Below are 12630 nucleotides of genomic sequence, written 5' to 3' on the forward strand. Positions count from 1 at the left end.
CTAGCACAGTTCAGACCATAACAAGTGCTCAAGAACTCTCCTACCATCATCTGTGTGGTATGTTTGCCAAGCATTTTAACTTGAATCATGAGGAAATGATCAGACGAATCAAGAATCTGGGATGTTTTACAAGGTGATTTGCTTGAATTTTGCAAATTGTCAATGGCATGGGACACACAAAAAGGCAAAGAGGACAGTTTAGATTAAAAAAATAAAAAGCAATGACAATCAAAAGCGATGTTTGAATCTTTACTGATCTGGGTTAGGAAAAAAAGATCTATAAGGACTTCACTGAGTAAACAGGCAAAACTGAATATGGACTGTGGGTAAAATATTACTGAATTTGTTAGATTTGCCTGTGATATTCTGGTTAGGTCCTCAGGAGATACATACATAAGTATTTAGGAGTGGAGTATTTTGATATTTGCTACTTGTATTATCCAAAAGTAATTTCAAACAAATTTTTCCATAAAAATATAAAACACCTGTGTTTTGTGTGTGTGAAAAAGGAAGGAAAAGAGATGCAGAAAAGGCAGTGTGGAAGAATACTGAATTGATAAATTAAGTCAAGTGTATACAGGTGTTCACGTTAACAATTTTTCAATTCGGTTGTGGATTTAAAGAAACACTAAGAAGAGGGAGGATAAAGGTCTTTGCTGAATGAATGAATAAAATGGCACTGAAGCAAGCCAACTTCTCCCTCCTAGTCCAATACATAAATCTCAAAATAAAGACTGATGACAGTGGCTAGAGAAGATAAAACGTCCCCAAAGGGTTTAACCAAGACTAAAGTCTATCCAATTATCCTAGTAATACAAAAAGTTCTACCCTTGTACCAATTTTCAACACTGTCATTTATTTTTACCATGTTTCTCTCCCATGATGCCATTATATTAAGGAAAAGGTTTCCAGATATGAGAGTTAACACTCATGCACTAGAGTCTGCCCAAAGGCAATACAAAGCCATGATCAAGTCTGAGGCAGGATATGTGTTAAGAAGTACACACAGAGACCTAATTACTTACATGGAGAAGCAGAACAGCAGCGAGAAACGACTGGCCTTGGCAATAGCCAATCTCTTCATCATACACAGAATAAGCCTGGGGGGGGGGGGGAAACCACAGGAGGTGTAAATGAATGTAGCCAGTCTTAAAAATAAAACAAAACACAAAACTTTATCTGGCTGCACTGGGTCTCAGCTGCAGCGTGTGAGGTCTTTGAGTCGTTGTGTGGGGGATCTAGTTCTCCAACAGGCAGGGGTCGAACCTAGGCCCCCTGCCTTGGGAGCCGGGAGTCTGTCTGTCTGTCTGTGCTCACGCTTTTCCTTCTCTGCCTGGAAATGCGCTCTTCCTTGAGGTTCCAAACATATCCCATTCCCCCAGGATTCTTTCTCTCCTCGGTAGGTCTCTGGTACTTACTACAAATGTATGCTTATTACAGCACTTAACACACTGCGTTTTAGAGGTTCCTCCTCTCTACTAGACTGTTAACTTCTTGGGGCAGGGGCGGTGCCCTATTCAACCTAGCAGCACATCAACACATACCAGGCACTCACCAAACACTGTCAATGTCTGTATGTGTAAACATGCTCTCATAAATTCAGGTGAAATTCAATATAATCTCATTATATCCCCCACTCTGTCAAAGCTCATCTGATGAGAGGGCCTATAGAATAAGAAACACCCATCTTTTCCAAAGACAAGATGCACAGAGAGACTTAGAAATGATCTTTTATAATTTAATGAGACAACTTTCCAACTATCAAGTCAGTAAAAACTAACAAGTGTTCAAACCAGTTTCATTAAGGCTGTTAAAAACTAGCAGTAACATATGCTAACAGAGCTCTGTGGAAAGCTGTTTGACAATACAGATGAAGGTAGCAAACAACATTTGATTAGTCAAGAAAGAATAAAGATTTCATAGTTAACAGTTGTACTGGAACTCCACAACTGCTAATATCCTGGTCTGACTTACTTAGGCCCACTACTTACATTCCTTATTTGTATGATGAGAATAATCACAGTATTTATATAATAGAGCTGATGTATTATTCTCAGTCCCCTCAAGTAAAGAACTCAGTGTATGGCTTTATCAATTATGTCCTGGGATAAAAACGTATTGAATTTTCTATAGGTATAGAATGGAGGGGAGCATTTTTCAGGCTCACAGAGAAGCCTGAAGGAATGCATACAGACATGAAAGTATGTAACACACTTGGGAAATGTTTGAAATATAAGGTTCATGGGGGCTGTAAGGAAATATGGGGAAGAAAAGGCATTTCATTAATTCATCAACATTTAATGAGCACCTACTATAAGATGGCATGCACTGTGCCAAGTGCTACAGGTGCTCATATATGTAACAAATGATTCTTGCCCTTGAAAATTTCACAATTCACCTGGGAAGTCTGACAAGCAAATCAACTAGAGTACAGTGAGAAGTTCAATGTGATTGAAGCATAAAATATTTACGGAATAAGCCAGGACATATTACAGAATGCCTTTAATACTAAGCTAATGGATTTACGACCAGGAAATTAAGGAATTTTGATTTCATTCTGTGGGTTTAATGGAGGCCACTAAAATGATCCTGTTCTAGGATCAACACAGAGAAAAGAATAAACAGGCTCAAACCCAAAGGCAGGGAGACTAACGCAAGGCAGCTTTTATGTAAGTGCCAGCAACATATGATAGTGGCCTGTACCAGGGCAGTGAATATAGAGGAAAGTACTGCTACAAGAGACAACAATCATCAAACTGAATGTGGCCAAAGGAAGGAACAGAAAAATAACTGAAAATGACTGTATCTTCAGCAAGACAATGGCATAGGGGTAAAAGAAGGACTGTTTTTAATTAAAAGAGATGTAACAACTAACCACAGTAGGAATATTGCTGGATCCTGATTCTAACTAAGCTGTACAGACATTTAGGGAAAACTGATTATGGAACGGCAACTGGATGGTATTGCTCGTTAATGCGACCAGTAGATAATGATCTTATTTTTTTGATGTATGGTGAAGACTTTAGGACTGTGATGTTTGAAGTTTGCTTTAAAGCACTTTAGGAAAAATTTTTTTAAAGGGAAGATGAAGCAACTGTGGCAATATGTTGATAAATTTTGTATCTGGGTAGGGATATACACAAACTCATTTACACTATTCAACTTTTATGGATGTTTGAAAATTTTCATAACGAAGTATGTTTTTAAATGGACTGTATTATTATTATACCTTTTCTGATATACTTGACAGACTTCCACAAGGAGACCAAAAAGCAGCTGGAAATTCAGGCCTTGAGCTAATGTAGATTTGGAAACATTTATGCAGTGGTGACAACTGAGGCTGTAGGGTGGAAGGAGTCACCCCGGTAGACAGTGGAGAGCTACAGTAACCAGTGGCTGAGCACCTAGAAAGAAGGCCTCTGTTTTAGGAACTTGCAATAGAGAGAGAAAAAGTTACTAGGGAGGGAATCAAAGAAGCTGTTACAGAAGTGAGAGCTTAACCAGAAGGGGGAGAAATCAGGAGCAGATAAAGTTGTAATTAAGATCACCATGAGAGAGAAACCACAGCACAGGGGGTCAGGAGTACGGGATCAGAGTCAGTGAGAACAGGGTTTCTTTCTGTGACATTTTGAAGGAAGGTGAGGGATAGCTAGATTGTTTCCTTAAACGGTAAGCACAACTGAGCAGGGGTTAAAAAGGATGATGAGAAGAGGATCACAACAGAAATGATAGCTCTGTAAGTTCTATGAGGAAACTGAAATTAAACCTAAGAAACAGTTTGCTAAGTTCCAAGCGTCCTTATAGTTTAAAGCATCTAGTTTGTCACTGGGGCTTCCCTGGTGGCTCAGACGGAAAAGAATCCTCCTGCGATGCAGGTGACCCGGGTTCAATCCTGGGTCAGGAAAATCCCCTGGAGAAGGGAATGGCTACCCAATGTAGTATTCTTGCCTGGAGAATCCCATGGTGGGCTACAGTCCATGGGGTCACAAAGAGTCAGACATGATTGAGTGGCTAACACTTTCAATTTATCATTGGAGAAACTGTCTTTTATTGCTAGTCTGTCCTAAAACTAGCCGTTGGTTTTGCCTTCTCAACCATAATATGCAAATTCCTTGAGGGTATGTCTTGTGCCTTGCTTGTACTTCCTATATAGTAAGTGCTAAATAGGTACTTGCTTAGTTTTAGAAGGAATAGACCAAAGCCTAGTTCTGAGGTTCAAGAAGGTCAAATTCATCACTTACAACGTGAATACTAAAAAGGAGTTTGCAATGCTGTAGGACTCAGAGGCTTGTGACATTAAACCAGCTCGCGAGTCTAAATGTGGTGCCAGGGAACTACTGACTGAAAGTCCTGATTAAAAGAAATCCTACCATTTTGTTTTAAATTATTTCCTGTTTACCATGAATCTAAAATTATCTTGTTACTTCTGGTTTTACAAAAACTATTCTCTTTTTTTGCATTCTTGGACATAAAATACAAATTACATTTTGCAGTTATCTTTTGCATAATTTGAAAGAAACAGAATGACCGCCTAAAACAGTCTTTTTTTCGGGTATGAAATACCTTGCATATTTTATATAAGGAATCTTGTCCATCTCCTCCTGTGTCCTTAAAGTAGTCGTGGGCTGGGAATGTCCGGTTAATATCACGAGTGATAGCACTGTCCTGGGGAGACTCCTGTGGAAACACCAGGAAGCAGAAGGTTCAGATGGATGTACTTGTCTAGGCTAATACAACAAGGTCGTCTTCTAATTTACCTGCTTTAAAATGCTGCAGGAACATACATACACACATGCGTGCCTGCATCTTCAGGGAAGGAAAAGCAAATATTAAGAGGGAAAAAAAGGAAGACAGAAAAGAGACTCGTTTCACTCTATACACCTCATGTATACTCCATCCCTGCTGCAAGGAAGTGCAGGTGATAACCTTTCTATTGTTAAGAAGGAATATGTGTTTCAAAATGGATTTCCCATAGGAAAACACTCAATCTAACCTCAAAAGAAAGAGGCAAAATGCTCCCGTTAGAAATACTGAGTACAAAAATTGCTGCTTTAATTGATCCTTTGGCACAAAACTCATGGGCCAGGTTCTCAAAAGGAAAACAGAAGTTCCCGGATTGGAATTTACCCAGAGGCAAATGGCATAAAAACACATAGCCTTCTACTCAATATGAAACGAGACTATCAAATGCCTACAGATTCAAATGGGCTATGGGAAAATATCCCTTGCTTTTTTACCAATGGAGAAAAACTGTTTCCTCTTCTACAATGAGTAATTAAAACTAAACGAATATCAGTAATGCATAAAATATGCCAAACACCCAGCTATTTCTAACAGCTTTCCTTTGTTAAACTTTATTTGCTCATGCAGTGAAGAACTGTAGCACAGGAACATGGCCTTCTGTTTTAACAATGTATTGTCCTCAGAGCTAAGACAACAGACTTGATTCTCCTCAGTGAGACTGCATTATTTCAGCACAGCATCCAAGAGCCTGACACTCTTGTTTCAAGTGAAAAATCAGTAATATTTTTTTTGGTCTGGTAATTTTTCTAGCCTTTTAGGTAATCAGGTTCCCAGGGCCATGAATATTTTACAGTTGTGGAATCTAAAATAACTTTATATTAAAAAAAAATTTTACTGTATAAATTTAACATGCAACATCATGTAAATTTAAAGTGTAGGGCATGTTACTCTCCAAGGAGTTGCAAAGAGTGGACTGAGTGACTAACACTTTCACTTTGATACATTCACACTATATTGTAAAATGATTCCCAGTATAGCAGTATCACATTGTAGCTGCAGTACAGTATTATATTACTGCCTACATTCCAAATACTGTGCATTAGATTTCTGGCTTATTTACTACTCATTACAAGTTTGTATGCTTAAATACTAGTCTTATCCTTTCAACCTCCATCACTAGTGAGCTAACTTTAAGCCTATGCTCTTTCTTAATCTGCAAACTATTTAAGCCTACAGTGATACTGCCAAACTGCTTTCCAAAGAGATTTACTGGCAGACTATCGGGATTTTTTATTTTTTCTGACTACTAGTTTTTAATGCATCATTAACAACAGTCAGGGCAGCTCTGAGCTGTGGTGATCCCTGCAGCACAAACTGCAAGGTGAGAATTAAGACTACAGTGGTTGGTTGCCTGGTGGCAGCTTCTAGGCTGTAACACACGGAGCGGAAACAGAGCTGGGGATAGGGAGTACCTCCCTGAATTGAGAAAAGAGACAGCAGAATTCAGGGAGGGCAAGGTAGCTAAGAGTCTGTAGCTCAGAGTACCAAACAGGAAAGCTGAACAGAAAGAGGTCTGCAAAGCTACCTAGAGGGGTCCCTATGAGTCACAAAATCATAAAGAAAAAGATGATAAACTGGACTTCATCAAATTAAAAATCTTTTAATATTCAAAACCTACCGTTAAAAACATGAAAAATGTAAGCCATGAACAGGATAAATCACCTATTAAATCTATCTGATAAGAGACTTATATCCAGAACATATAACTCTCAAAATAAATAAGGCGACAAATAACTGATTTAAAGGGAGGAGGGGAATGGTGGTAAAAGATGGAATAAATGCTTCACAAAAGAAGACACAGAGATGGCAAATAAACACACAAAAAATTTCAACATCATTAGTTATCAGCAAAATATAAATTAGAAGTTCAATGAGATTTCTCTACATGGTCACTAAATGCTAAAATGAAAAGTACCCAATATACAAAGGATTGGCAAAGGGTGAAGAACAACTTGAACTCTCATACATTGCTGGTGGGAATGCAAAATGGTACAAATATTATAGAAACTGTTTGGAAGTTTCTTATAAAGTTAAACATATGCTTATCATGCAATTCAGTGACTCATGTCTACATAGTCATCCAAGAGAAATGAAAATAAAAATACATGTAAATATTTGAACTCAAATGTTCATAGCAATGTGATTCCTGATAGCCCAAACCGGGCTCCAGTGGGTAAATGGATAAAGAAACAGTGGTACATTCATATAGTGACGGAATACTACTCAGCAGTAAAAGGGGAAAACCCAGTGATACGCAACATGATAGATCACAAAAGCGTGAAAACTGTATGCAGTAAGATAGACATAAAAGACTACTTTCTATAATTCCATGTATAGGCAATTCTACAAAAGACAAAATTACAAAGTAAAGAAAGCAGATCAATGTTTGGAAGGGGCTGGGGCTCAAGGGAGAAAGGCTAATTTTTAAGAGCTATTAGAGAACTTTTTAATATGCATATTAAAAAGCAGAGGCATTACTTTGCCAAGAAAGGTTTTTCTAGTCAAAGCTATGGTTTTTCCAGTAGTCATACATGGATGTGAGAGTAGGACTGTAAAGAAAGTGGAGTGCCAAAGAATTGATGCTTTTGAACTGTGGTGTTGGAGAACATTCTTGAGAGTCCCTTGGACTGCAAGGAGATCCAACCAGTCCACCCTAAAGGAGATCAATCCTGAGTGTTCACTGGAAGGACTGATGTTGAGGCTGAAACTCCAATACTTTGGCTACCTGATGCGAAGAGCTGACTCACTGGAAAAGACCTTGATGCTGGGAAAGATTGAGGCCAGGAGGAGAAGGGGATGACAGAGGATGAGATGGTTGGATGGCATCACCAACTCGATGGACCGAGTTTGAGTAAGCTCTGGAGTTGGTGATGGAAAGGGAACCCTGGCGTGCTGCAGTCCCTGGGGTTGCAAGAAGTTGGTCACGACTGAGCGATTGAACTGAACTGAACTAAGAGAACTTTTTGAAGTGATGGAATTATTATCCATCACATCTGTGGTACTAATTAAAACATGTGTTGTTCACTTAAAGGTGGTGAATTTTATTGTACATACATCACATCTAAATAAAGGTGATTTTAAAATGGCAAACAAACAAAAGACATACACATACAACCAAACAAGAGCCCCTGGATGATTCAGGTCCTTTAGATTAAGAATTTCCAGTACTAGTTTAGCTACATGTACCTAAAAAATGAAAAGGATGCCAATTCATCTTTAAGGCCTTAAAACCAGGGGCTTAGCTTAGAGTCAGACGTACCTGGGTTTAAAAGCTGTCCTATTCCCTTACTTTGCTGAAAAACTTAAGGTAAGCTTATCTTCTCTGGTTAATATCACCTACCTTATAAAACTGTAATGATAGTTACATTAAATAATCTACAAATTATAAACAGGTAAAGAAAGAGCTTCCAAGGCTTCCCTGGTGGCTCAGTGGTAAAGAACCTGCCTGCAATGAAGGGGACATGGGTTAGCTCACCTGGGAAGATCCCCTGGAAAAGGAAATGGCAACCCTCTAGTATTCTTGCCTGGGAAATCTGATGGACAGAGGAGCATGGTGGGCTACAATCCACTGGGATCACAAGAGAGTGGGGCATGACTTAGTGACTGAACAACAACAAAGAGCTTCCAGAACCGTCTGACACATATATAAAACACTTGATAAAAGTGAAAGCAAGCAAAGCATCCAGTACCCTGAGAGCTGGGGCTGTCCTCTAAACACACACACATCCACACACAAATAAGCACATACTCATGCACACAAATATGCGTGTGCACACACACTGTTATACAGAGTACACACACACACACACACACGGTTCACAGAATGCGTATTGTTTTTACTTTTATATATCTTATCTTCCTATAAAACTATTCACATAGGGGTAGAAACTGTTGGTTTAGTTTTGTAACTTCCACAGAGCCTAGCAAAATCATGACACACACTTAGTGCTTGATAAATATATCTTAAGAAAAATCCAAAAGCTTCCTTAAAATTGAGTGATGACAATGCTCATGTGATCAACAGCTCTCCCCAAACCACAATCTCTAATGCTAACATTTATTAATTCAAGACTCATGTGAAAAAGGCAGGAGACTAAATCAGAAGAGAACCTTATTAATAATTAAAGACATTCTGACTAAATACCTGAAAAAACCAAGATTGCTATAATGATTGATTCATTAGTGACTTTCAAATTGTGTCATATGCAGGCAAGAGAATAACTGTCATGAGAAATAGATCAGAGCCCCCCTTGTGGCTTCTCCTTATTTTTTAACAAAAGAAATTAAGGTTATTTTAAAAAATTAAGTGCCTTATCAGTACCTTTAGGGAAGTATACTGATTTTACCAAGCCATCCCAAAACTGAAAATTTGCTTACTCAGGGGTTTTATTATGAAATATTTCAGTAATGCTGAAAGTATAGAGAATATATAATGAATACACATGTAGATTATCAAGATTAAGAAAGCAAACAACATAGATACAACAATGTACACCTAATTCCAATCTCATATGCCCTCTTCCTTCTTTTATAGTTAACCACTATCCTGATTTTGCTATCATTGCCAGGCATGTTTTAATGTATGTTATGTACATATATGTGTATAGATGCATGTATTAATATATGTATATGAATATAGTATCTATAAACCATATATACCCTTTACAGAACGTTTAAAGTATTTTCTATAAATGACATTATAATCCATGTCTTCTTCAGTAGCTTCTTTTGTTCAATACTATATTTTAATGATTAATCCATGGTGATAAACATAGCTCAAGTGCATTTAACTCTATTAACTATGTAGTTATTTATGTATAAAGTTATTTATCTATTCTACTGTGGATAAACATTTAGATGATTTCAACATTTTCCACTACAATGTGACAATAAAGATTCACGCTTCTTCTCAAAGCAAAAAAGAGAAAGAAACAGAACAGAGTAAAGACTGGGCCCTTCAGCTCAAAATGCAAAATAAATCATCCTGCAGTTATCAAGAGAAATTACAAGAAAGGGAGTCTATATTAAAAATATATGTTACTGTGGGTTAAATAGTTTTTATTCAGCCTAGGATATGTGAATTCAACTCAGTTTTATGTATGTGTTTATTTTTGGCCACACTGTGCAGCTTGCAGGATCTTAGTTCCCCAACCAAGGATTGAACCTAGGACCCCACAGTGAAAGCACCAAGTCCAACCCCTGAACTGCCAGGAATTCCCCTGAATTAAAATTAAAACTCAGTTTTAATTTTAACAAACACATAGAATATAAAATAGCAACACAAAGAGAAAACTACAAGCATATTGGGAGTTAAGAAATCTTTATTTGAAATAAAACTGTTTCATGAATAGCTCAAACAGCAACAGACCATAAAAGTCTCAGCTTCAATTGTGAAAGTGTAGCATGACAAAAACTTATTGTACCCCTAGAGTCATTAAGAGGAAAAATAATTGGATTTCACCAAAATTAAAAATTTCCTGCTTATAAAATACATCATTAAGAAAAGAAACAGGCCAGTAGTACATGCATCTGAAAAGGAACTATATTCAGAATATATATAAAAACTTAAAGAGATGACATAATAAAATGGGCAAAAATTTGAGCAGACACATTAGATAAATAAATGAAAAGGCAGTTACCAGGACAATGTCAATTAAAACCACAATGAGCAAGCCAGTCAGAGCCTCTACTAAAAAGAATGAGTTCTTGGTGATGAGAGGAGAGCTACTACCTGGAACACTCTGTAGAGAATAATTCAATCAAGTGGAGACCTGGAAAATCAGAATGATAATTTTAAAGCATTGAAGGAAGATGACCCAAAGCAGCATTAAGTAGTTTCTGAAAGGTTCTAGAACTTAAAAACAAAAAAGAGGAAGAGGACTTAAAGCACTAAAACAATAATTAAAATAAATTTCACATTGACAAAACTTTTCAAAAATGATGAATGGACATGTTATTGATCTACTTTTGAAGTTCAGCTACAATAAATTATTCTGAAAAAGTTGTAAATTCTATTCTTGAATTACATCTCCACTGTGTATTTCCAAAAGAGATTTCTGGTTTTTTAAAATGTCAGATGAAATCACTCCGGAATTTTATGAAACAAAAATGGAAGTTCTCAAACAGGCTATGAAGGATAGATTGTGGCTTAAGACAAACATGAAACTTAGAAAATTATATGAAGAATGACAGAAGTACAAAAAGCTTCAAAATATTCTACGCCAGCTGTGTCAGTTATAACAGACTGACTGATGATAAAGATAACTTGAAAATGGATACACAGTTATGACAGAGATATGATTTAGAAATTCAAATGTACATAGAATAGGAACACATAAAAAACTTCTCTGAAAAAACTCTGTAACTGGTTAGTTCTCATCCATCTGCCTTCCCTCTAACCGTTTGATCATGGAAGTCATCGGGTAAGGGGTAAAATGCCCTTCAGAGGTGGTGACTTTGAAAATTCACATACTGCATTTTTGAAGCCTTCAAGAATGATAATAAATTGAGGAGCTCTATGCAAACCACTTGCTTAAAATATTTGGTCTTAGGAAATATGCTGAAGAACTTGGGAATAAATCCATTAGACTTGCCAGAGGCCAACCTGTACAAAAATGATCCAAAAATTCTAACAATGATGGATTTTGTGAGTTCCTATCATAATAATGACATCGTTAAATTTGAAAAGATTCTGAAAACAAATCACAGTAACATTTTGGACAATTCTTTCCTAAGAGAACACAGAAAAGAGCTTTTGTAAACCATCCAAACTCAAGTGCTTATAAAATTTAAGATTTATACCATGATACACAGTCTTGTTATTTCTAAGTAGTTAAACATAGACATAGCTGATACAGGGAACTTGTTAGCATAAAGTATACTGGATGACAGTATTCACAGCCAAATTAAGTTAGTCAACCAAGTACATATTTTCAGCAGACTGTAATTAGTAAAGTTTTTACAAATGTGAAAGTTTTTAACTAGTCAAAGCTACAGTTTTTCCAGTAGTCATGCATGGATGTGAGAGTTGGACTATAAAGCAAGCTGAGCACTGAAGAACTGATGCTTTTCAACTGTGGTGTTGGAGAAGACTCTTGAGGGTCCCATGGACTGCGAGGAGATCAAACCAGTAATCCTAACAGAAATCAGTCCTGAATATTCATTGGAAGGACTGATGTGGAAGCTTCAATACTTTGGCCACCTGATGTGAAGAACTGACTCACTGGAAAAGACCCTGATGCTGGGAAAGACTGAGGACAGGAGGAGAAGGGGACGACATAGGATGAGATGGTTGGATGGCATCACAGACTTGATGGACATGAGTTTGAGCAAGCTCTGGGAGTTGGTGATGGACAGGGAAGCCTGGTGTGCTGCAGTCCATGGGGTCGCAAACAGTTGGATATGACTGAGCGACTGAACTTACAAATGTACTTAAGGCAGTCATGAAGAACAATTAAACCTTAAAGGAACAAGAAATGGAAAAACTATTGTAAGGTGATATGTCCTGAAAGCTACTGAAGTCACACAGATGTAGTTCTTTTAATCAACTGGCTTTATGTTTTAGCTGCTTCATTTATCGTAAGAAAAAAAATAGCTTTACTGTCCTGAAGAAAACAAAACTGCCATACAACTGTACAGTAGTAACATTCTGTGAACTTTTTCTGTTAAGAGCCAGATGGCAAACATTTCCTCAACTCTTCCTCTGCACAGTAAATATGTAAAAAGACAATATGTAAATGAATAAGCACTTCTTCATTCTAATAAAACTGTATTTTCAAAACAAGAAGCATGCTGGATTTGCCGAAGTTTGCCAAGTCCCCTAAATAT

At 37.3% G+C, this 12630-nt stretch overlaps 1 protein-coding gene across 10 annotated transcripts in view; it reads right to left on the minus strand.

Moving 5' to 3' along the window:
- The window catches only part of RABGAP1 (RAB GTPase activating protein 1), a 160561-nt gene that overhangs the window by 33887 nt on the left and 114044 nt on the right, over window positions 1-12630 (minus strand). For all 10 annotated transcript variants that reach the window (XR_009694646.1, XM_061154702.1, XM_061154704.1 and 7 more), the window contains 2 exons: window positions 4564-4677; window positions 1026-1100 (listed from right to left, as the gene is read on the minus strand). Coding sequence is in view for 9 of the 10 variants with exons in the window: in XM_061154702.1 (XP_061010685.1) it covers window positions 1026-1100; window positions 4564-4677 (189 nt within the window). In the remaining variant the exon portion in view is untranslated. The remainder of the gene's footprint in view (window positions 1-1025; window positions 1101-4563; window positions 4678-12630) is intronic.

This window comes from Dama dama, chromosome 11, assembly GCF_033118175.1.
Source record: "Dama dama isolate Ldn47 chromosome 11, ASM3311817v1, whole genome shotgun sequence".
Lineage (NCBI taxonomy): Eukaryota > Metazoa > Chordata > Mammalia > Artiodactyla > Cervidae > Dama > Dama dama.